This window comes from Larus michahellis, chromosome 6 (assembly GCF_964199755.1).
Source record: "Larus michahellis chromosome 6, bLarMic1.1, whole genome shotgun sequence".
Lineage (NCBI taxonomy): Eukaryota > Metazoa > Chordata > Aves > Charadriiformes > Laridae > Larus > Larus michahellis.
This window is the reverse complement of record NC_133901.1, coordinates 33,422,696-33,447,252: the sequence shown is the minus strand read 5'-3', so window position 1 is coordinate 33,447,252 and position 24,557 is coordinate 33,422,696. Positions and strand designations below refer to the sequence as shown.

At 41.5% G+C, this 24,557-nt stretch overlaps 1 protein-coding gene across 4 annotated transcripts in view; it reads right to left on the bottom strand.

Annotated features, from left to right (window-relative positions):
- The window catches only part of PRKG1 (protein kinase cGMP-dependent 1), a 530,425-nt gene that overhangs the window by 451,586 nt on the left and 54,282 nt on the right, over positions 1-24,557 (bottom strand). For all 4 annotated transcript variants that reach the window (XM_074590625.1, XM_074590626.1, XM_074590627.1 and 1 more), the window contains exon 2: positions 13,167-13,333. In XM_074590625.1, coding sequence (XP_074446726.1) covers positions 13,167-13,333 — 167 coding nt within the window. The remainder of the gene's footprint in view (positions 1-13,166; positions 13,334-24,557) is intronic.

The window sequence follows — 24,557 nt, the reverse complement described above, 5'->3', positions numbered from 1 at the left end:
TAAACTCTGAATACTCCTCCCTAGCAATGAAGACTAGAGCTTCTGGTAAATCTGCTCCAGCCTTGTTCAATACCACACTACGCTGCAAAGAGACCAGGAGCTTTAGATCCAGAGAAGTTAAGATAATAACGAATGAAGTGGTAAGAGTAGTAAATCACTGTGAACATGCGCAGATCCCAAAGAAAGCTGGGCACTCATTTTGAAAATGGAAATATTTTCAGGTCATCTTGACACTAAAACTTTTACAGCATTGTTTAAGAACCTGCCAGCAGTCCTCGCTCATCCAAATTGAACGGGGAAGCTTGTGCTGACAGCAGGGCCCAAATGAGGACAGAGATATGAGACTCGGCTATTCAGGTGCTTGGCAGCATTCATATAAAGGCATTATATACAGTACAGTCCCTCCTCTCCACTGATCAGTCTGGCAATACCTTGAGCAACCTGAAGCTGGTTTGAGGATGATGATGATTATTATTATTCAGATAAAATCATGAAATCATAGAATCATAGAATGGTTTGGGTTGGAAGGGACCTTAAAGACCATCCAGTGCCACCCCCTGCCCTGGGCAGGGACACCTCCCACCAGACCAGGCTGCTCCAAGCCCCGTCCAACCTGGCCTTGAACACCTCCAGGGATGGGGCAGCCACAGCTTCTCTGGGCAACCTGGGCCAGGGGCTCACCACCCTCACAGTGAAGAATTTCTTCCTAATATCCAGTCTAAATCTACCCTCCTTCAGTTTGAAACCATTACCTCTCCTCCTATGGCTCCACTCCCTGATCCAGAGTCCCTCCCCATCTTGCCTGTAGGCCCCTTTAGGGACTGGAAGGGGCTCTACAGTCTCCCTAGAAACTTCTCCAGGCTGAACAGCCCCAACTCTCTCAGCCTGTCCTCAGAGCAGAGGTGCTCCAGCCCTCTGATCATCTTCGTGGCCCTATAGCTACAAGAAATTATATTTCATAGTCCGAAGTCATTAGTTCCTAGCTTTGATTGCATTTTCTTCTCTCCCCCTCCCCAGCCCAAATGTTGCCTTAGAATAACCAGAGGGTAGGTTTTCATTATTGAAAAGGAATTATTTAAATAAATAATATCCTTAGAATATATGCACATCCTCTTGCCATTCCTTAAGATAAATTTTATAGGGTTTGGGGTTTTGTTTGTTTGTTTGTTCTTTAAAAAGAGGTCAGAATATAAGAACAGCACAGGTGGGCTACAGGTCACCTGCTCAGGGCCGAGCAGAGGCGCAGGCGGCAGGACAGCGGTCACAGGCAGCATCGCGTTACTCCTCTCTGACACCGCCTGACTGCATTTCTGCTTCGCAAGCTCATGTTCTAATACCTGTGAGATTTACACAGGCTTGCTTTCTGAAATCCCGGCTCAGGTGACAATGAATGTTCCCAGTGCCCTTATAAAACACTATCATCTTTCCTTCTATAAACCCTGTTTTGCTCCGATTCAGCAATCTTGCAAATAAAATCTGTTAGGTTCATATGAGTCATTACAAAAATACATACCAACTTGCAGTTTGGTTGGAGTTATTTTTAGGAGAGAGGGTAAGTAAGAATATCTCACATAAAGATGTTGCAGCAGTATTACAGTACTGTCTTCTTATTGCACTTAAAATTTTAGGAGTTGGTTCTACAGCTTTAAAAAGGATTACTTTATACAGAACAAATATCAAACTATATTCTAATCATGAGCACAATCACTGCCTATAAAACACTGCCAATGCGATAATCATAATTTCATTTCCTACTCGATCTCATGAACATTTCATGAAATAAGTACAAGAAATATTTACTTCTCTGTCACTAGTATGAGGAAATAACTACTTCTAGAAGAGTTAATTATTAAGACAGTGTAAAATGGAAATAACTAGATGATAACAGTGGAAGATTTGCATTTTATTGTCCTGTATATGAAAACAACAGCATGCAACTCCATCTCTCTAAAAGACGGGGCATACGCAAGCCTCTTTAACACTGTCACAGTAAATGGACACAGCACCTGAACACCCAGTTTATCATAACCCAGAAGACTGCTAGAGCAGGTTTTAAGTTGATAAAAAATTGGAAAAATATAGAAACAAACACTTGGAATGGTGCTCACGCAGGCTGGGCCTCAAGACCACAAACCCAAGCCTTCTCAACACTGCAGCCACACACAAAAGTCCACACTTTACCTATTTATGTGAAAATGCTTAGCGAGAAATACTCGTGGATTTTTATAACCAATAAATAACCACAGTTTTGACTTCCCGAAAAAAAAAAGGGGGGGTGGGGTGGGGGACAGAAAAAGCAAATTTTACTATGAATTGTAGTAACTCCAAAAAGGAAGCAGTTGGAATAGCTCCCAATTTCTGTAAGCAATAGTTAAGAAATCCCCAAAGACTATCAAACAGGTTTCTGCTCCAACTTTACACTGACAGATTCTGTAACTTTTACAGCTCACAAAAACCCATGAAGATGCACGAAGCCCTGGGTTAAATACTGAAGCAGATTTAGATGGAGACCCAGATTGCTGCAGCAAATGTACAGCTACTTCTTTGATCCAGTGCAGAAGTTACCGTGATTTTTCGAGCGCACCAAGTTTTCACACTGCATCCATAAAAAGCATGCAACTGCCAAGTCGTGGAAGTCTTTTTATTGTTCTTATGCTGCCAGGTCCTAGGAACACGCTCAGGGTATTAATATCATTTAAGAAATTACAGGGAGATGCTCTAAATATTTCCAAGCAGAGTAGGACACAATTGCCATAAGCATATGTACTAAGTTGTCTTTTTTCATCACATGCCTAGTCAGGGGCATGACTGGAATTACGGGCAAGTGATAAAAAAGTATGATTACTAAACAATTCCCAAAATAATAAAATTGTTACCTTAAAGACAAGCAGATCTCAAAGTAACATAACCAAGATTCTTGCAAATATTGAGGCTAGACAGAAAACAGTCTCAAAGTGTCAACTATGGGTTAGAAACAAACCTCATCTTCTCCAAAATAGGTAGGCTAAACTCCAAGGAAACCCTCAAGAGATATACCAACCAAAAGGTGAGTGTGTAATGAAAGAGAAGCCACCAGAAATGTTTTGAGATCTCAACGCTTCCTTCCTCTGTCCTACAGACTCTTCCCCAGGACTAGTGAGACAGAGGGGATGCAGTGCCGGATGTGAAAACATATACTGACAGCGCATTTTAAGGAACCTGGTTGATGTCCTCCCTTGCTCCTTTGGCCCATAGGCACATTCGTAGCACAATGAGCTCTAAGAATACTCTTTTAATACCACTACATTGCCCAGGGAATGGTCTTCAAGCCCTACAAAAACATTGGCTCCATGAGAGGCCAGTTTCCAACGGGCAGCAATTGGAATGTCTTGCACACCTGGAATGACACCTGGTATTTCTGCCCTTGCCTTCTCAAACACAACCTCATGAAGTCTGCTCTGCAGTAGGGTGATCTTTGGAATGAAGACTTCAGTCCTAGAGCATCTCTTAAGTTCAGAGAGCCTTAGAAAATGGTCTTGCCCTTATATGTAACAGTCCCGACACTGGACATGGGAGATATGAGGAGGGATTATTAATGAGCGATTGAAAATTTCCCAGAGGAGTGGCAACCACTAAACCACTTACCTCCATGGAAAAGCAAAAACTCAAATGGGAAGCCTATGAAGGCTGCAGGATTCCAGGGAGGAGCAGTATGTCTGACCACAGGAAAACACTGCCCAACTCTATAACAGCAGGGTGAAGAAGAAAAAAAAAAAAAAAAAGGCAAAAAACAGCTGAAAACATGAAACAGAGGAGCACAAAGAAGAAACTGCTGCCACAGTACATTTTTAACAAACTAATGGAAAGTCCTGTGAAAGGCAGGTTCTACAGAGGCTGGTGATTTGTCGGCATGCTTTGCAGAAAATCCCACTTTGCCATAAATGCCTAATTAATTCCTTCCTACACGGTGCTCCTTATGGACACCGAGTAAATGCTCTCCGGTCTCAAGAGCCATCTAACACCTGTGCAACGAGATGCTATTTTTGATGTTTGCTTGGGAAGGCAGATCCAAACCCCTTGAGAAGAGGCTTGGAGACTCAGGTAGGGCCCAAAACACTCATACTAAAAGTCAGAACAAGTCTTAAAAGCAGATCCGCCTCAATTCTGTTAGAAAAGCCCTGATTGCGACAGATGTAGTTGTTATTACCTTCCCCATTGTCCTTGGGAGATGCAGAAAGGTAGGAACACGTATCAGAGGATCTAGCTACATTATCAGGAATATATTTGGAAAGAGCACTCAAATCTGTCTGGTCCTACACGAAAAAGGCAGGAACTTCATGGTGGTCTGAAGGACCACCAATCTCGAGGATGTCAAGCAAGGATACTATTTGGGCATACATGACAAAACCCGGTATGCAGCCAGGCAAATCCCTACCTGCACAGGCTCAACTCCTTCTCTCCGGGTATGATCTCAGAGCATGACAGTGACCCGGAACGACCCGGCAGACACCAAGTTCAGCCAATGCCTCTGGATTTAATTGACTGAACCGGAAACTGCATATTCACTCTTAGTCCCAGAGACTAAACAAATTAAAAACAGACTAAAGAGTTTATAAAGTTTGTTCCAGCCAGCATCCTTTCACCAAAGCTGGGGGGGGGAAAAACCCAAACCACTCAACATGGTTTTCTTTGAGATGAATGAATCATCATAAGTGTTGGTGAATACCAACGAGGCCAGAAGAAGCTCATGCATTCGGACTTTGCAATGACAATAGTAGCAGGCCGTAATGAAGCACGGGACCTCTTGCCAAGTACAGTGTACAGGAATATAAAAATAAACATGGTACAGGTCAAGAGACACAATGCACTCTCTCCACTGAGGTGGCGGTACTACTGCCCCCGTTTTGCTATTCTAGACTTGCACTTGGGAACAAAAGTAATTTAGCCTACTTAAATCCAAAATGGGTCTCTGTTCTCCATTTCTCTTTCATTTAGAAGAATCAGTCCTACCAAATCCTTTCTCTGAGAAGGAACTGACTCAGAAGACCCTAGGGCTAGAAGAGCAATTACGTCCTATTAAATCAGATCCTTATGAGAGTAGTCCATAAAAAGAGACAAAAGAGGGGTCAGAGGGAGGGTGACATGAAGACAGATTGGATGCAGTATTCTTGGATGACTGCACATAGCATCCAAGATTCTGCAGAGATCATTGTCCATTCAGGGGAAAAAACCCCACAAAACTCCACAGTTAGGAAAAATCAAACAGGAGAGAAAAGGGTGACGTGCTCCAGCACACCTTCAGAAGTGAAAACAAGGATAAGCGCATTGGCCAACAGATTGATGATAGAAAAAATCTTATGGCGTCACAAAACTTGGGCAAAGGCTGTGATAATCCAGAGGAGGCAGCAAAGTGATGTCTTGAGGATCACAGACAGTATCAATATGCCTGCTTTGGTTTTTATTTAACAGCAAAAGTCCCCAGAGACTGAGGAGTTGCCCCGAGGTTTTCATCCCTCTGAGACCAGAAAGCTCTGCTGCCTCTGATGGGAGGTCTTCTACAGCTTCTTGCATTTCTCTCTGTAGTTCAAATGGCTATTGAGACTTTGTTTGTCTTCCCTTATCAACACCAAGTTGGACATCCTGTTAAATCTTGCAGTTTCTAGGAATACGTTCCTTCCCAAGGCACCTCTGACTCCCAAAAAAACTGGTTCCCATGGGAAGTCACAATTAGATGCTTCATTGCTTTGGAGAAGCTACCAAGAACAAAGCAAGAAACAAAGTCCCCTTTAAAAATAAAAGGCGAATCTCCATGACTGAAGGCAAAAATAAAACAAAGTTTAAGAAGAGAGGAAAACTACTAAAACAAGAGCTGGGGGAAGTGTAGGCTGTTTCTCAACATGGGCTCTTAAAAAGCTGCTTCTTCCCTTTTCATGTCTACAGAAGTAGGAGCCCACAGGGTATTGGTGGAGCTATTTTTCTTCACTCAGGTTCTCAAGCTGTGGTGCAAAGGTGCAACCTCAATAGTAATTTGCAGAAGGACAAACAGTCAGGGAGGATGTTACAGCACCCACTCCCAAAACAAAATTGTGAGCAACAAAATAGTTAATCCAAGTATTTTAACCTTCCTTCCCTACCCCACCCACCCAGCTCACTGTATTATTTCTTCCATCCTTTACGGGAATAGCAACAAACATAAAAGGAGGACTCTTCACACCTATTAATATAGTTTCTAAAAACATTAGAACATCTGTTTATAACGGCGTGACTGTTATTCACATGAGAGCCTAAAACTTGTACCTTGTCACCCGATTTATCTACAGCTCTGCTGATATATTTTCCTTTCATAATGCAACCATCAAATTTGACATACTGCAGTTGACAGGTTCAGACAGAGAGGGAGCACAAGAGGAAACATTTGGTTTCAGATGTGGGATATCACATTTATCCTCATTAGTGTGAGGTAACACCCACACATAACTCAAACCTGTCAACATGGTACAGATCTAGATGTATCTCTCTGAAAGAGACCTTTCCGTCTTTTCACATTTTTAAGTGCTTTCAGAAAATTTTAGAAATGTTATGCCCAAAGAAGGCATAACGACAAAGAAGTCAACGAACGCAAACCTGCAAAGCTAGAACTTGGAAAATGTTGGGTTTTTTTCCTTAAAGAAAACCGGGGGTGGTGGACTGATTTTAGAGGCAGAATATGATTAACTGGCAAGAAGCTTTTTTGGCTCTAAAAGAAACTTCAATTTTAAGACAAACAATCTGTTGTTTGTCTTAAATATATATACTTTCTCATAAGAGAGGTAATGTTTCTGATAAGTTTACTTTATTCTCAAAATTGTTTTACTTGCAGAGTCAAGAGTGCCAGTATAGACTAGTTCAGATGCCATACCACTAGTTCACTAGCCACAGCATCACTCGTCCCCCTTTTCACTACCAGTCTCATCAGCCCAGATGAATCCTGTTGCTGTAGGTGGTCTGAGCATGTATGTTTAATGCTTCCAGCAATTTCAGCCCCTAATGAATACTTGCTTATATCACAAATAAGTTAATTTCCACCTTCAAAGCACGGCTAAAAGGGAATTTTTTTTGGTATTGCTAGAGATTAAGGGCACGTCTTTAACCAATTCAATTAATACGCAAAAGTTGTGGGGTTTTTCTGCTGATGAATGAACATAGGGGAATTAAAGGGGTGTTCCCTGCCCCAAACCATTTCAGAAATGAGGAAATACCAGTTCCTACCTTGCTGCTTCATATAAATCCTTCTTCTGTAATTCATGAGAGTCACCCAAGACAAACGGACGCACGGCATTTGCCTCAAGAGTCCCATTATAGCCAGCTTCCTTCCTGTAGGGCTTAAGGGTAAACTTTGGAGGGGAAGAGAAACACTCAACTTGTACAAAACACTACTCAGGAAACATGGGTTGTTACGACCGCCCAAATCCAATGGCTCTCCAGATCCTAATCAAGGCCTCTGTCCTGAGAAGTCTTTCAGAGGCGTAGGACTTAGTCTGTGTTACCACTTTTGTGATCACAGATACCTGATGACGGCACTGCTGCTAAGGAACAGGCAAATATTTAAAATGCAAAGAACAGTCTGTAAATAGCAAAAATCCTGCCCGAGGTCAGGTTAGGTACAAAGCCATAAGGAGATCTCTTCTCATTGGGCTCTGATGGTGAAGCTACCTTCTCTCCTACATCTCATAGTGGCTTTTATGGAGCCCTTCAGGTTGTCATGCCTCCCTGCGGGTACCTCCTATTAGGGTTTCCCTCACCTCTGGAAGAAATACATTAGCATCAATCTAATTAATTTTGTTAACTGAACAAATGTATTCTTGACTATCTGCATTTAATACATAAGGCATTTCTAAGGTGGTCTGTGCCACAAATCCATTAGACCCAGTTACCTCAGATGACTAAACTAAGTAAACAAGCAGGACGATGCTAGAGAAATACAGTGTTTTAAGGACTGGGACGTGGTGGGGCCAGCAATAGTCCTGAAGGTCTGAAAACAGTAAGTTGGGGGCCCTTATTTTCCAAGATGTGGAAGTGTTCAAGGCCAGGCTGGATGAGACTTTGAGCAACCTGGTCGAGTGGTTGATGTCCCCACCCATGGCAGGGGGGTTGGAACTAGGTAATCTTTAAGGTCCCTTCCAACCCGAACCATTCTATGATTCAATGAAATCTGACCAGGAAGACATAGACCACTGCTAGAGTCAGCCCAGACGCAAAAAACTAAAAGCAAAGCAGGGCTAAATTTGGGATTCTGCTTGATGAGACATTTCAGCCTCAGCTTCTGCCTGATAGCGTTGTTTTCTCACTGCAGGCTCAGAGCCCAAGTTCAGCCCAAACCAGCACTTCCAAGGCTTCAGACCTGGTAGAAACAGCGATCCTTGGGCATTCATGCTAGGACCCTTCAGTGCAGCAAGGCAGAGAGAGGGACCCAGAAGGGCTCTCGAACAAGCACAACTCTCATTCTGTAGCTCCTCAGGGCTGTATCTCATGAAAGCCCACCAGAAAAACAGGCAAGTTTGCAGTTAAATCCTACCTATAGATCAGTTACTTTTTTTTTCCTTTTCTTTTTATTTTCTTCTTTTTTTTTTTTTAAACAAAGACTTTGCACAAAACTTTTCAGATTTGAGCCAGTCCAAAAAGTCCAGATGCACATCCAGGAGAAGGAAGTCTACCAGGACTTGGGACAACCTCCTCTTTTAGAGGAGATTGAGCATATTACCAGTTACTGGGTTTAGAGGATGAGACTAACCACATGTCTTCCTTAGCCTTGCACAATTTAAGAGCTACTCTGTGCAAACACCCCTAAAAGTGAGATCCCAGATCAGTGCATGTTCAGGCCAGGGGGTGTTTAGATTGAGAGCTCCTCAATCTGTTGAGTATTTCCCTCCTGTTGGGACCAATGGAACGAAATCAAATCCAGCTGAAGCACGGCACGTGCCAGAGGCATGCTCCTACCTCTCGAACTCCACACTTGCCTCTATCCAGCGCCCTGCAGGTAGAGAGAACATCTTCCTTCTGAACTCAGTACCTCATTCTGATTTCCCTCTGATGGCACCTCCCCATTTCTACTCCAAGAACATTTCTCTCCTTTTCCTCCTCTCCCCACCTAAATCACAATTTACAGTTTCCTCTTATTTTCCTGTACTGTTTCACTTCTCCCTGCCCAGATCTGCAGTTTAACACATAATAGGTTGAATAATAGAATGTATGAAAGATTTTCTTCTTGTGTTTTCAATAACCTTAGTCTTTTCTCAACCTTCGCTGTATTAACTGACTTTTCATCTCTACAGTCCAACCTGTTTGTACCAGTGGTGCTCTTGCTCCTGATGACAAAAAGAAATACAGGGAGGGCAGGAAATCTGATGTAAGATGTGGAATAATAGGACAAAGAATACAAAGGTTTTACTCAGTCATCGCATGTGTGGGAGCACGTGACTGGAGGGGAAAGAGTCAAGCCTACTGGTTTGGGTAGGATTGGGCAAATGCACAAATAAAAATGACTGCACATGTAAACCCAGTATTGGACAGCATGAAACTACCTTTCTGCAAGAGCCAAAGAGGACATGGAAAAGTGGAGTCAGGCCTTTTCCTGACTCTTTACTGAGGTACAATGCTACAGCCATTCCCACCCAAGGAACGTAGGAAACCTGAAATTACATTCAGAAAGCATCGTCAAGCCATAGCAAAGAAGAAAGATTTTGGAGGTCCAGCCTTTTAAGATTCACTGAGTTCAGCAAGTGTCACACACATATGAATTTCAACATCCATGGTCTCACCAGGACTAGTAGAGTCCTTGTGTCTAAAGGGGAAAATTAAAACAGACACTACTACTGCTTCACCATGATAAACGAGAATGCAGAAAAGTAACAGTGAAAATGATGGATGTTTTCAAATCCATCTTACTTAAATTATTATTTAAAATTAGTCTAAGGAAACATCACCAATATATAGCTCAGCCTTCTGGTAAGAGGCTCTATCTAAACACTGAATCATAAATTATAAACAAGCATAAGAGTATTGGTTATCGATTACGTGAGTATTTTTTATTCATATTAATCACAGCTATAAGTCCAAGTAAGGAAAGAAAGATGAATTAATGGAAGAAACACTTGCAGCTTTTATTTGATTTTTGTGAAAAGAAAATACCTCTCAGTAATGCGCAGTTTCTCCAGCAGATTTTTGTAAAGAATAAAGTTTATAACTGTGGGGACAGTGGGGGTGTTAATAACTGAGAGGACACAGAATGATAAGCCCAAATGAGCTAGCAAGCCTGTTCTCATAACCATAATCCAAACCATTTGATAACGTCGTCTTCCATTTCCATTACTTCATCATCACTCATTGCATTATGTCTAAACATAGACTATAAACTCTTCATAATTCTGTTTGTAAAGCATTATGCATATTTACGGAGCTATCTAAATAATCTTAAATTAAGTTACAAGACCAACCAAAGACTGGGGGAGAGCCAAGTCATGCCCTCATACATAGAGAGCTGCCAGAAGAGCAAGGATAAGCTAAAGTGCCCAAAAGATGCAACAGTTGTCTTTCACACACATTTGTTTTAGAAGACAAGAATCAAGAATTCAGGGACAGAGTTTGAACCAACAATTAGAAACATTCAAGGAAGTGACAGTAATAGTACATCATCATCAGATGTATCAAATAAAGGGTCATCTCAGTACCAAGCTGAGGTTTGGGGAACCCACAACAATTTATTGTCATTTAGACAATTATTCTATCACACGATGACCCCTCCCCACCCAGGAAGGGGAATCAAGAAAAAACAAGGAAACACGAGCGTTGAAATATAAACAGATTTAATAGAATAATACTAAATAATTAACATTAATAATACTAAGGAACCAGTATTGATCCCAATACCAATGTAGAATACACAAGGACTATGCTCAGCCCATTCTCTCAGCAGGAAGCTGTGCACTCCCAGCAGGGGACGGCAAATGTGGGACATTGCGAGCGCTGCAGCTTCGGGAGGAAGGGAAGGGCTCAGGGCTCCAACGCCGGGGCCCGAGTTCTCAGGACGGCAGCCATCATAGAAGAGGAGAAACTCCTCAGCACACTTACTAATTTATATTGAATGTGGTGCTCATGGTATGAATTAACCCTCTTGGCCAGCTTGGGTCAAGTGCCTGGGTGCCGCTCCTCCTCATCCACACACCTGGCTAGCTCAAAAACACTGAGACCTTGAAACCCACACACCAGAGCTGGCTATAAAGTAAATATTTTCACAAATTCAGGCACTAGAGTCTTCTAAAAATGCAGTTTTCCCTTGCATTAGAAGAGACCTTACTGAAAAGTAAAATTACTGAAAGATAATTTTTATCCTGTGTTGCTCAAGCCAGGACACAAGCTGTGTTCAATACTCCAAACTGTGGTCGGAACAGGTCTGCCCATAAATCCCCCCAAATCCTCACCAAAGAACGTGAAGAGGCTGACCAGGAGAGAAATATGTGCTGATTTTGAGTGTCCTGTCGTTATGGGGTTTATCAAGGTACAACATTGAATGCAACATCCAAAACCAGCCGTGCAGCAAAAATACTGTGAGCACGCCTCTGATGTCGTGGTGTTATCGGAAGCAAGCACAGAGCTGGGCAGTGAAAAATGTCCAGATTTTACTATGAAAAAGAAAATATTATTAAAATACTATTTTAAAGCAGTTTGTTTATTAGCAATAGAAGAGATCTTGCACCTCATCCAAGTAGTCTCTGTATTCAAACGGGGGACTGAAAAACCTAAATCTTTCCATGTAATGCTGGGGGTGGACACAGATAATTTGCTTTGGCATCCCCCACTAACTACTTCATAACGCAAAATAACATTTGAGCGTGCAAAATTTAAAAACATTAAAAGCCGAAGGAAACAAACCTTGAGAAAGGACTTAACCTTAAAAGGACGGAACATTCAGGCTGTTTTGGGAAACCAGTGAAGAGCACTTGCGACTATACAGGCGTTAAGAGTTTGGCAGGAAACCATGTTTAAAGGATGGCTTACTGCCTTGAAAATATTTTTTTTTAAAAGAACAATTTAAGAAATGAATTTGAGCATGTACACGTACATATAAACACACAAGTTATACGTAAGCTGTAGTTTTGCCATGTTTGCTCAAAATATACAGCCAAGCGGGAAGCCTGCATCCCCCTTCGGTGTTATCCAGCTAAAATGCTTGCAAGTCTACCAGATGGCTCTGGTAAGCAGCAAGAAGGATTTTATAAGCATCTATCCGGTTGCATTGTACCAAATCAAACTGAGGATTCACTTGTTGCGTTAGCTGAATTAAAACAGTGACGTTTGCCTCAGAACTCACTATCAGTCACTCTCAGAAGGATGATGCTGTAGTAGGTTTCATCAAGCTTAGCAACTCCTATAGAGGAGCATGCACTTCCTTTAAAAAGAAAACACATCTATAAAATACGCTCGATTTGACATGTGAAGAGTTAGAGAACTTGGAAAGAATAAGATCCAATATGCAAATAGCTGACATTTTGGAGAAGCAGAGCACCGGCAACACTGATCCTGTTAAAAGATTTCCAGAAACCTGACGGCTCCCAAGAACAGCAGAATATCCACTGCTCTCATGTTCCACCAAGAAAACAAAACCCTGCCACAACACATACTGTGACAAATCAGATGTGCTAAACTGCAGATGCTACACTTATTTTGTGCACAGGACAGAAAAATACCATTTTCTATTATACAATGGATTGCTTTGCCGAGAGCCCCATGTGCTTTATCAACATTTATAAGCTTGTCCTCACAACGCCCTAGAAGGTAGCAAGCCATGACCATACTCTCCTTGTTTTACATTCATTTCCCATTTCCGTAACACCATTCTTTCTGTTAAGTCCCTAATTTATAGAGCAAACCATTAGTATTGCCTCAAAGGCAAAGAACTATATTTAGTGGAGGTTTATTCCAATGGATCTCAGTGCAAGGTTAACAGCTTTCACCCTCTTTCTTTATATAGGGAGGCACACAAATCTAGTCGGAAATTTTCCAGGCAGAAGCAGTCCACACAATTTTTCAACAACCATATTTAGACAATGTCTTTAACTTCTTTCTTTGAAACAATTTTTCCCATGAAATAAAGTTTTCGTCTCTATATATCTTGAAAAAAAAGACATAAACATTAGCTTTTTAAACTGTACCTTCCATGACATACACCAGGGAACCCACATCTCCTTCCTTGATGATGCAGCTGTCTTTGCCATACTCCACGGGATACATACAATCCACAATCTCCTGGATCTGAGACAGTTCCAGATTCTTCATGAAGTCATTGTCAAGGATTGCTTCCTTTATTAGCTCCTTGGACCTGTGGCAAAAAAAGACAAGATTTATCCACATGTCCATCAGCCGAGCTCATTAATAGCATGTGAACTTTAGCACAACTGCACAGTGCCCCGATGAGTATTTCCTTGGAAAAAAAATCCAGAATATTCCCTAAAAATCTGATGAAGTCCATCTGCAGAGAAGTAAAAAAAATTACAAAAATGTTAACTTGTAATTATTTTTTGTAAATAAGTTTTAGATACAGCCAGTATTGAAATAAAAATAGATTTCATGTGATTGCAACATCCTCTTTTAGCTGCAAGTGTCACATCTCTAATAACACCAAAGCTACACACATAGCTACTTGAAATATCTTCCATACACAAAACTGAAAAGAAATACAAACAAGAAGTGATAGGATTTATGACTTAGTTTATTATATTTTCTATTAAATTATACAAACTGGAGCATGCAAAAGTGCCATACTGCACTGATTCTTTGAGTATTAATCAAATACCAAAGGCCATTATATTCACGAGAGGAGGCACCAACGTTACAGGAATAACACCACCATTAATTCATTTCTTTGATGACTAAATGGAAAATTCCAAAGTTATATTAGTGTGCATAAAATTACACGTGCAGTTTTGGTTTTGCACGTGATGGGGTTGGAAGTCTGGAGTTCTTAGTTGCTTTGCAAAGCTGAGTAAAGGAATGAGTTGTTTCTGAAGATACAGATTGCAGAACTCAAAGTTCAAGCCTTCTCTGGGAGGGTACCCAAATGGGGATACAAACTGCTCTCTCTACAAGTCCCTCTGCCAGTGTCATGTTATGACAGAAAACGTGCAACAAAACCACTGACGTGTTCTTCCTGATTTTCCTGAGATTCTTTCAATCCCTACAACTAAAGAGCGCACCGCACAGTGAATCATGCTCGGGTCAACCCTCCAATCTTCCCTTCAGACTGTCAAGTTCAACTTCATCCATCTGCTAATGCAGCGTTAACAGCCACATTATGACATTTTGCAAAAAACTCCTAAAGCAACCTGTGCAAATGAGCAACTGAGAATGCTGAATCTGTATGTAGACCAAAACGAAAGCCCCTCAAGCGCTTACACCAGGTCCTCGGCCCTTCATTTCTTACTCTGCAGCTCCACTTCCATGGGCTGAATGACTGCCTGCTGCCCAGGCAGGTGACAGCTACCTGCAGAGCTTATGCACTCAAAAGAGTTTTGTCTTTTTGAAATATGAATATGAAAGAAGGTTTTCAAAGAAAAATACGTTAATGTATCGTGTCTTCTTGAAAAAGAGCCAAATTGGGACTTCAGAAGTCCAAAACCAGCCAGACAGCCTTGGAGATACTATGCTATAGTCCTTTTAAAGTACACCTCAAGGTTATATGCAGCATAGGTTCAAATCATTAATGTTTAAGATGCTTTTTATGCTTTTGATAGTTTTGAGGTTATTTCAACAAAACATGCTACTTTACATCAGAGTCCATCTGTACTGACCCAGCTGAAGCGCAGGACGGGAAGCAGACCAGACTTCTCAAGTACTGTCTATGACAGGGAGTCGGACTCCTACAAAAAACCCTTCTGCTCTTGAGAACTTTAATTTGACTTCACATAGTGTCACTCCAACTCCTCCTGCATGCAAAGAAAAACCACCAGAAAAACCCTACATCTGTGCTGCTGCTTGCTTTCAGTAATGCAAGGAGCTGCTAATTTGTAAGGTTGACCAGAGGAAGGATAACCCGATTTCCATGTGCCCTCCTTCTGTGCTAGAGCGGGACCAGGCTTTCTATGCTATGCCTCGACTCAGTACTGCTCTTCTGGTCTTAGCCACCCCCACCGGTTCCCCAAATCCTCCCAACAAAGGCGCTAATTATTAGCATTACTCAAACTGCCTGCTGAAAAAGAAAGCATAATAAAAGCTTTCAGGTTAGTCATATCAAACAGCATTACAATTTCAGCCATTTATTTCATTCCAAGGCGCAAAATGAGGCTTTCTTCTTGATAAAATAAAGTCAGCTTTTCAAGTGGAGTGTTTGTAAGAATACCCACAAGAGACCAGAAGGAATTCAGACATGGTTCAAGTCAGACCTCCCCTAGTAATTTAAAGGCCCTCAGCAAAAAACAATGCTCTTCTTGTTGGAATCGAGCACAGTGAAGGATTTGAAAAGGATCTGGGAAGCTTGGTCTAAACGACAGCAAAGGAGCAGTAGAGGGGCCAGGAAAATGCATTAGAAGTCTATTTGGGAAAGAAGCAGTAAACATGCACAACATGAACAAACTCAAGGCGTTTATGAGCTTAATAGTATTACTACAGTCTAAGAGTACATCTGAACCAACTGATTCACAGCCCCTGCCCTTCAACACAGAAATATCAGAGAAATTAAAGCACAGAGGCCCACCAAGTCATTCAAACCCTTTTAACAGCAATACAAAATACATCCATTACGAAGAAAAACACGCTGGCTGGGACATCAATAACACAGTCCCATCTCTGCCACATCTAAGCATCTTAAAACTAAGTATCTCCATTGAAAAGGCTAGATAACAACTCAGTCATGCTTGAATGTAACCAAAATAGATATTATTAGTTACGGATAATTAGTTAAAATGGGACTTCAAATACAAAGAGCACAGCAGGAGAGAAAAGCACATTCAGCTGCCCACAAGCTGGCTGCAGGAGCAAGCACCTTGCAACCCAAACTGCCCACTTATGAGTGCATTCGCATCAGACTAAACCACGCTCTGTAGTTTGTAAGCTACACACCCTTCCATCAGGAAATATCCCATCCATCTTTAAAAATAAAAAATAAAAAACTTTGTCTGTAACACCTGAAAATTAGCCAACACTAAAAATACTGTGTCACAGCTACAGTAAGTTACTCTATTGTTCCCTGCAAGTGGATATTCGTCACTCTCATAATTCAAAAAAATTATTCATGCGATGTAGGTTACCATTCCCACATACTTGCACATGCCAGGCCCTCAGCAACTCCTACGTTATTTTATTATGCAGTTGTCTTTCAATAATTCGCAGGTGCAATTTCAGGTAATCAGATTGCTTTTTATTTTATATTTATTTTATATGAAATGAAACTCAAGGCATATAAATTAACTCATAGTTCACAATTATTCCCTAACAAATGCTTTCTAAACCACACCGTTCCTTAATCATCATCATTAGTATTTTAAAAGAGCATCCATCCCAGATGTGTGAATATACAAATCTACGTAGTCATACAAAAAAGGTATTTAAAATGGAACACGCTCCTGCTATTGCAAGTGGTTGAAACAAGATACAGCTGTTTCATTACCTCTTATTGTCAAACAGTATTTATTCTGTATTTTCTGATTCAAGTTGCTAATGGAAATAATCTGCAAACAAAACCAACTACAATATTTGTGAGGGAACAGGACTATTTCCAAGTGACCCTGTTTGAAGAAGGGGGCATTTTCATTAATATTTATCCAGAGTTGAACTGAACAGCCCCTAATTCAGAGTAGAAAGTCATCGTTGTCATCTTTACTTTCCAGAGGTAGGAACCTGGCACTAAGCCATCACAATTTTTCTGAAAGATTAATGATCGAATGCGATGGAGACTTGATGAACAGTTTGGAGAAAAAAAAAGGGCACAATCCTGTGCGATACATCCTTTCCCAAATCAGTTTAAGTCCATCACGGTAATTAATAAGGCAACAGTAGGAACAAGCTAATTGCATTCTAATTTGCAGAAGTCATGCAAAAAGCACCTTAAGAACTTTGCTAAAAATACACTTAAAAACCTGTATGCCTGGTTGCAAATATCTATCAGAAGAAAAGCATATAAAAGTGTGTTAATTCACACGCTTCCTAATCCTGTACTAGGGGCTGCTCCGGTCCCCCAGCCCCACCAGAGCCAGCCACCAAGCCCCTGCCAAGCTAGCATGACAGCTCGGGAGCAGCAAAATGCCTGGAAAAAAAATTCAGCCAGGTTTTCTCTCTCAGCAGACGGGGGTTTGCACAGAAGCCCTGTTTCAGCTGTGCTGGAAAAGGCTCGTCTTAAAGGTTTGCCTTATTGCAGCGGCCATAAAATGCAGAATTTGGCTGAGCATTTTGCTCAAAATCCTGCTGCTAACATCTGCTGGCTACTTAAGCAAGCATGAAGGCAGAAGATAAAAATTTGGGTTTGTAGCAGATGTGAAAAAACAACCTGAGATGTTATGCAGGCCCAGATAAGAACCAAAGTTAATGCTACAGTGGTTTGCAATGTACATAGTAAAATACTAAACCCGATATTACAGCCTGTTGTTATCCTGACGGTAATTTACATTTTACAAAGAGCAGAATGAATAGTCATCTCAAGCTCTTCGCCCACAGCAAAAAAATCGAGTTCTCCATGCTAGATTTGTACCTTCCGGCACGTAAGGCAAATATTAAAACAAAAAGTTAATCTTCCTCTCAAAAGGTCTTATTTCAACATCAGAAAAGCCGCTTGCTGAGTTTAAGGAAGGGAAGAATTTAAGTGCAGATGGAAAAACTACTGCCCTGTATACCTAGGGATGCTTACAGAAATGCAAAGCACTCCTTCATACATACCACACTGGTACAGCATCAGTTTGCAACGGAGTTTGCAGGAACCTCAGGTTCAAAGGGAGTCGCGGTAGCTACACAGGTATCGTTCTCCAGGTAATCTACTGCTGGCAAGAGGTGATTAAACAGAATTGGATCAAGAAGAATAAAAGAAATCAAGAGTTCAATTTAGACAACACTGACACAGAGCAGTTGGATGCAGATCCGAATTTTACGCTGTTCACAGGTGTACTACCACAGCTATGTACCAAAACCATCTTAAACTACCAGCAAGAAAAATGACAAGCAACGTACTAGGCAGATAGGCTGGAAGACATCTCAAAAAAGGGGAAAGAAAAAGTACATTTAGTATTAGTAGTCATAAAGAAGAAAAAAAAAAAACCCACAAGGCTTTTTCTTGAGCTGCTCCTCTCTTCAATTTTTATATAAAACTTTTCAATATGAACTTTTATGCCAATACTAATGGAGGGGAAGGAAGTATTTTTTCTAGAGCCTCCCCCATCAAGAGTCTGCCAACTACTACTAACGACCTGAAGCCCCGTGTTTAGGAGGGAAATATCTAGACCAAGCAGAGACAGAGCTCCTTGCCAGGGCTGACGTTTAAAGCAGTAAAAGCACAGCTCCCTGGAAGATGAGAACTCCTTATTTACTCGTATGACAAACCTTGCTCAAAGCTACTTCAACCAGTGTCATCCTTTTTGTGCTGTTTCATCATGGCTGTAAAAATCCAAATTAAATACGTATATATGTACATCCTTTACACCTATCCACCAACTAAACCATGACAAGCCTATTTGTAGAACCTCATGCCCAAGCACTACTTTTTTTGGGAGCTTGCATATCCTCCACAAGGAACAAAGCTGATTTCAGTAGATAAGAACATGGAAAAAAATCGGCGGCCTCTGACCCAGCATATGACAAGCGATACGAGAGTCCAGACAATCCCTACAACAACCGTCTGTTTAAAATCCACACCGTGAAATGTTTAAAAGTGTTTACTTCTACAAAATGTGGCTATGGAAAAAAAAAAAAATTCTTTAAGAAGAGGAAACATGGCCAAGTATTATGCCTGCTCCAGATTTCCAGAAACTATTCAGTAGGATACGAATACACCGTAAAAAGCGTTGAACAGATTTTATTAAGTTGTACCTAGACATAGCTCCATTTCATAAAGGGGTATCCATTCCAAATAACACAAAAAGCAGTTTCTAGCAGGTCTGGGGAAGCGCTTTGCTCAAAGCCCACATGCACAGAGCTTTTCACTGTGTTTTTAAGCTCTTGTGTACCTAAAAGAGTAAGACTAGAACATATACTCACACGCTGCTCTGCAATAGGACCTCAGCACTTCAGTTCCCAGTCTAGTTAACACCAAAATACTGGAGTTACTAATTATAAACCTTTCTATCTCTTTAACCAACAAAACTAAAGAAAATCTCTGACAGGGGATGTATGTTTAATCACGGAGGACAGCAACATCAAGAATGGACAAGTTAGGTAATTTAAATAAGATGTTTTAAAAGTTCTCTATAGAGATGCTCTCTTCCGCACAGAAAAAAAAAAAGGAACTTCTAAAAAATAATAAATATATAGCTAAAGAAGCCTTACTAAAAAATTGCTATTGCTTACTATAAAATTATTCAATCCACCAAGCGGCCCATAGATCCTACATGTATTTATCTGCATACTTTATCTTCTTGACTGTTTCTGAATAACGTGGCCTGGCCAAATGTACAGAGGTTCCAAAATAAGAGCCAAAAATCACAAAGCCTTCAGTGATATCAAAATGACCGTCAACAAGAGACAGCAGCTGAAATCTCTTCCTTGCACTCATCCCTTCTCAACGGGCTGCATTATGTACTGTACGTCTCTCAGGTTCCTACATAAGAAATAGAGGCAGAAACCAGAAATTTCCAAGATGATCATTTGACCCCTCAACCACCAACTTAAAGTCCGTAGCCGCCAGGAAAGGTGGTTTTGCAACCAAAGTGTTTACATTGTTAGAAAAAATTATTTGTGCCAAGTCAATCGCGGAAAGGTGGAGGGTCCTCCCCAACCACTCCAGGAGGTTTTACATTAAAGGCAGCACCAAACCTCCGCGGCACAGGTCAGTATATCCTTTTTGCATGACAGCAATGCAATAGGAACCGTTGCCTTCTGTAGTGCGTAATACCAGATAAAGCCTTTCAATACTAAAGCCTGCAAGCGAACAAATGGATCTTCTTTTACAACTTACTCTTAGGAGCAGAATGGTACAGAGAAGCCCAGACCTTTCAGTAAAATCTGGGTCTTGTTTGGACTGTAACGCCATTAACAGTTGATAACTCTACATTAGCTGTTTGTTTTGGCTATGGATAAAGACCGCTTTAAATGTTTCTTAAAGGGAATTTTAAATATAACTCCAGAGAGCTATTCTTGTCTCATTAACTGGAAATAAGAGTAGGATTCAAGTCCAGGACTGAATAACATGAAGGCCTTTAAATATACTTGTGGATTTTCTTTACAGCGCTTGCCTTTCCCACAACATACAACCCACAGCATGTCTTCAAGTTGCAAGAGGAAATTTCTGAGTAGGATCTTAAGCATCTTCAGCCGAGACTGTTATTGCATAGCTGGATGGAAGAATGTGTTCTTCAGAAGGGTACATGAAAAATTTTTAAACTGACATTTTGATTAAAGAAACAAGCAACAGGGAAAGTAACCGTGCCCTCATCTAACCCTGTAGAAAAGGAAAATAACTGCCCCCCCCCCCGCCATTTCCATTTTGCTTGCATACTTAAATACGACTTACAGTTGTGGAATCAAGGAGCTCAGTAAAAAGTATGTCGATGAGACAGCTCCACTTAGGATTTCTAAATATATCGTTAAAACATGCAGTTCATTTACACTGCTGTTCATTATATCATATTTTGGCATCCGACATTTAAAAAGAAAAATAATTTAAGAAAGAAATGTTAAACTCTTCTTTCACCTACGCTGAAAATTGTTGTCAGTATAAAAATACTGTAGGCAAGAGTTGGTTAACTCTTGCATTTTAACATGTCTCACCCCACAGATCTTAATTTACCACCCTTTTCTAGGCTAGTATTTTGCATCCTACAAAAACCCAGGTTTAGATACTGGAAACACTGGCAAGCTCAGTGAAAAAAAAAAGTTGTCTCTTGCCAACACAATTTGCCTGCTTCTGAAATATCTGACACCTCTGAGGAACTCCCACATGAGCTTCATTTTGAGAAACCACTACCAATACCTCCAAACAGGATCAAGCAGCTATTTGATTACCTGAAGCAAACAGTAGAAGCTTTGGGCAGCTAATTATAAGTGAAAACATGTAGCAAGGCCGTGGTGAAGGAGGAATGGGGTGTCTCTCGGAGATGCCTGGCCAAAGAAAAATGGTCTTTCGAAGGGTGTTATACTAACGCATCTCACCATTTTGGTGCTCACATCCAGCGCGACTGAGCTGGAGACTTTTTGCACCAACAAAAATAGCAGAGAAAACATATGTACCCATATGCCACAACAAGAAGGGATCCAGAAACAGTCCAAGCTCCTCCAGGAGGAGTTCAGTTAGCAAGACTGAGCCGCGGAGATCCAGACGACACATCCTGAAGGTCATGACAATGCATCTTGAAAAGAGACACCTACTTTAAAGGCAAGAGTTTCACCATCAATCAGTTATCCGTGAAAGCTTCCACTCTTGGCAGCTCCACTCAGTGAGCTCTGACTGGAGGCAGGTATGCGGAGTCTAGCTAAATGGCAACTAAAACAGTTCCCCCAAGTTTATTAGCATATTTTGAGGTCTGCGTGGCTTCATAGTGATAAATAAACATGTGGACGGAACTGCATTAAGATGCCCTGGAGAAGAAAGTTACTGATAGCCACTACAAAGATGGCCTTCGCTCTGGTGGAATAAGCAGGAAATCTGCCAAGTGGATGGTAACCTAATTTAAATAGATGCAGAAATCCAATTAGGGATCCTCTGAGCAGAGACAGCTCATTCTCTTCTCTTGGGTTAGAGGATACTAACACGTTGCAAGCTTTTCTAAATGTGCTGTTGTCCAGGCAAAATGAATGTGCTCTGCAAAAGCCCTTTGCTCCTCCCTGGCATAAGAACATCAAAAGTGAACACCATCATGACAGCATAAATATAAACCTTCTTCCAGTGTAAGTTTAGGATGGGGTTTCACAGAAAATGTTATGTGTGAGGGGGAAAAAAAGCGACAGAGATTTAACGCCACTTACTCTGATTCACCTAGCGCTTCTGATGGATGTTACTGTCACTAGGGAAGTTGCTTCAGCTCTTTTGCTTTTCTGCCGCCCCGAGAAGTCTTCAGCTTAAATGCCACAGGTGTACGACAGCAGAATGCAGACAAGCGCTTGGAGCCTTAGTCTTTCAATAAATATTCTTAGGGATTTTAGGAAGAAATACTTTTCCTGCTTTGCGAGCCAGTAAAAGGACTGATGTTAGCAGCCATGCTTTGAGAAATAAATATTTGGAAGATTTGAAAGATGTATGGGATTATTTAAATAACACACACCCTCCCTGCCAAGAGCCAAGGAGCGGCCCGCGGGGATTTAAAGGCAGGCACTGCCAAGGTACCTACTTACAGAAGGGTTACTTCAGGATACAGCAATCCTGAGCGGAGTTATGGGAGCACCATCACGCAGGCTCTGTCTAGTCTGCTAATAAACCAGATTACAGGCAGGCAAGCACCTTTTGGCAGACAATATGAACTCTCACCAACCATACAACTTGATAATGCTTAAACGGAGAAAGAACAGCAGCAGGAAGCTCATAAGGTGTCTTGGAAAAGTTGGGAAGGCTGGGGATCGTAGCAGGGTGGTACCACTGACAGTTGGTACCCCTCAAAGTCAGATTGGGGAGAGATTGTCACATCCAACGTATTATCTTCTAATTCCTATTTCCCCTGCGTGATCATTGACTGTCACTATCTCACTGAGCTTTGAAGAACATCCCAGCAGCGACTGCCTCATATAAGGTGCTTTTTTGTTCAGACATGCTCTTGCTAATCTTGTTTTTGGAAGTCTATTAAGAATCCCAGACTTGTGATGCTGCATTTGGCTGTAACCAAAAAAGGGTACAGAAACTCCAAAGCAGAAGGACACAGGCTACGGCGTTGTCCTCACAGAGGGGGGGCACTGAAGGTGGGACTGCATGCGGTCAAATGGCCACAGCAAGGATGCCCAGCTACGAAGCAGGCATGAGCGCAGCAAGAGGAAACCACCTCCAGAGAAGCAGATGTCTCATGAAAAAAGCCAACACCAACCCAAGCCTGGAAAGTCGCAGCTTCAGGGCAAAGTGTTTGTGAAGTCCCAGGCTACCCAGTAAAGAACAACCTACAGGAGGCAAGAGGAGACGTGCTGGGGATTCAGAGAAATTTCCCTAATTCCCATGAACTATATGGGAGAAACACTAGGGATACCTGCAACCTATTCCACCCCATGCACCCATGTATAAACACAAGTCAGGAAGAACTTGAAAATAATTGTTTTGAAGAATAATAGTGACAAATATGACATCAGAAGAAGGGCAGCAAATTCAGATGGAAGGCCAGGAAGAGATGAAGAGCTTTTAAGGACTTTAGGAAACAGCCCTTCTTTGATCAAAATAACTGTCCTCCAGAGGACTTGAATGTTTCCAGGAATTTGATCCTGAAAGGATATTGAAGGGGAAATGTCGTATTTCTTGCAAACAGGAAGGTATTTTTGCACAAGCAGCATACTACTAACCTCCCATTTCATGGCATCACTTGTTCTTCAGGGAAAGCTAATGGGAATGGACATATGAAGGTAAAAGAAGGAGGCAGCAATACAAACGTGTCCTGCCCAGGAACGGCAGGCTCACCGGGAAAATGATCCTGCTGAGCAAGTTTTGCAGATTAGGCAGTAAGGCAACCTGCCCCTCAGAGCTCTGCAATATGTGTTACAGCCCAGCAAGCCATAACCCCAGTGTGGGAGATGTTGATGTGGTTTTTTGGGTTTTTTTTTGTGTGTGTATGGTTGGACTCGATGATCTCAAAGGTCCTTTCCAACCATGAAGATTCTATGATTCCCAAGGGAAAGCTCTCCTCTTTACAAATAGGATGAGCACTGCTTGTTTCTTGAGCACAGACAGCAACATGCATTAAGCAGATTGCTATTCTACCTCCTTCGGCAAGCCAAGAAAGCCATTCCTTTAATAAGCCAGGAGTACTCAGGATTCATTCTGCTGAGACCTGAGTGATGGGAAGCATACTTATTTGCCATCACAGGACAGGCTCTGCAGACAGCAAACAAGACTCTGTTCTCAGAGACAGGGTGCGTAAAATGTACTTGTAGCTTGTCGCTGTTGCATCAGGGGACAGGGGGAATTCCTTTTCAAGCATGGCAAATGCAAAGAGTACGGGTGACCATGGGATGGGATAGGATGATACAAACTTCACAGGAAAGGAGACAGACGCATTTATAGGCAGGCAAATCCATGAATGCATACAGCAATGAAGATTTGAAAGCAGAAGGAATCACACATTAGAGAAAAGATCAAGATTATTCAAATCCCACTGAGAAGAACACAAGACAGCTTCAAAAGCTTTAGGAAGGATTGCATCTGTAAGCCTCTGGGATGGTCACCTTACACAACCTCATGTGGCAGGGCCTGGAGAACCAACCCCCCATTACAAATGATGCCC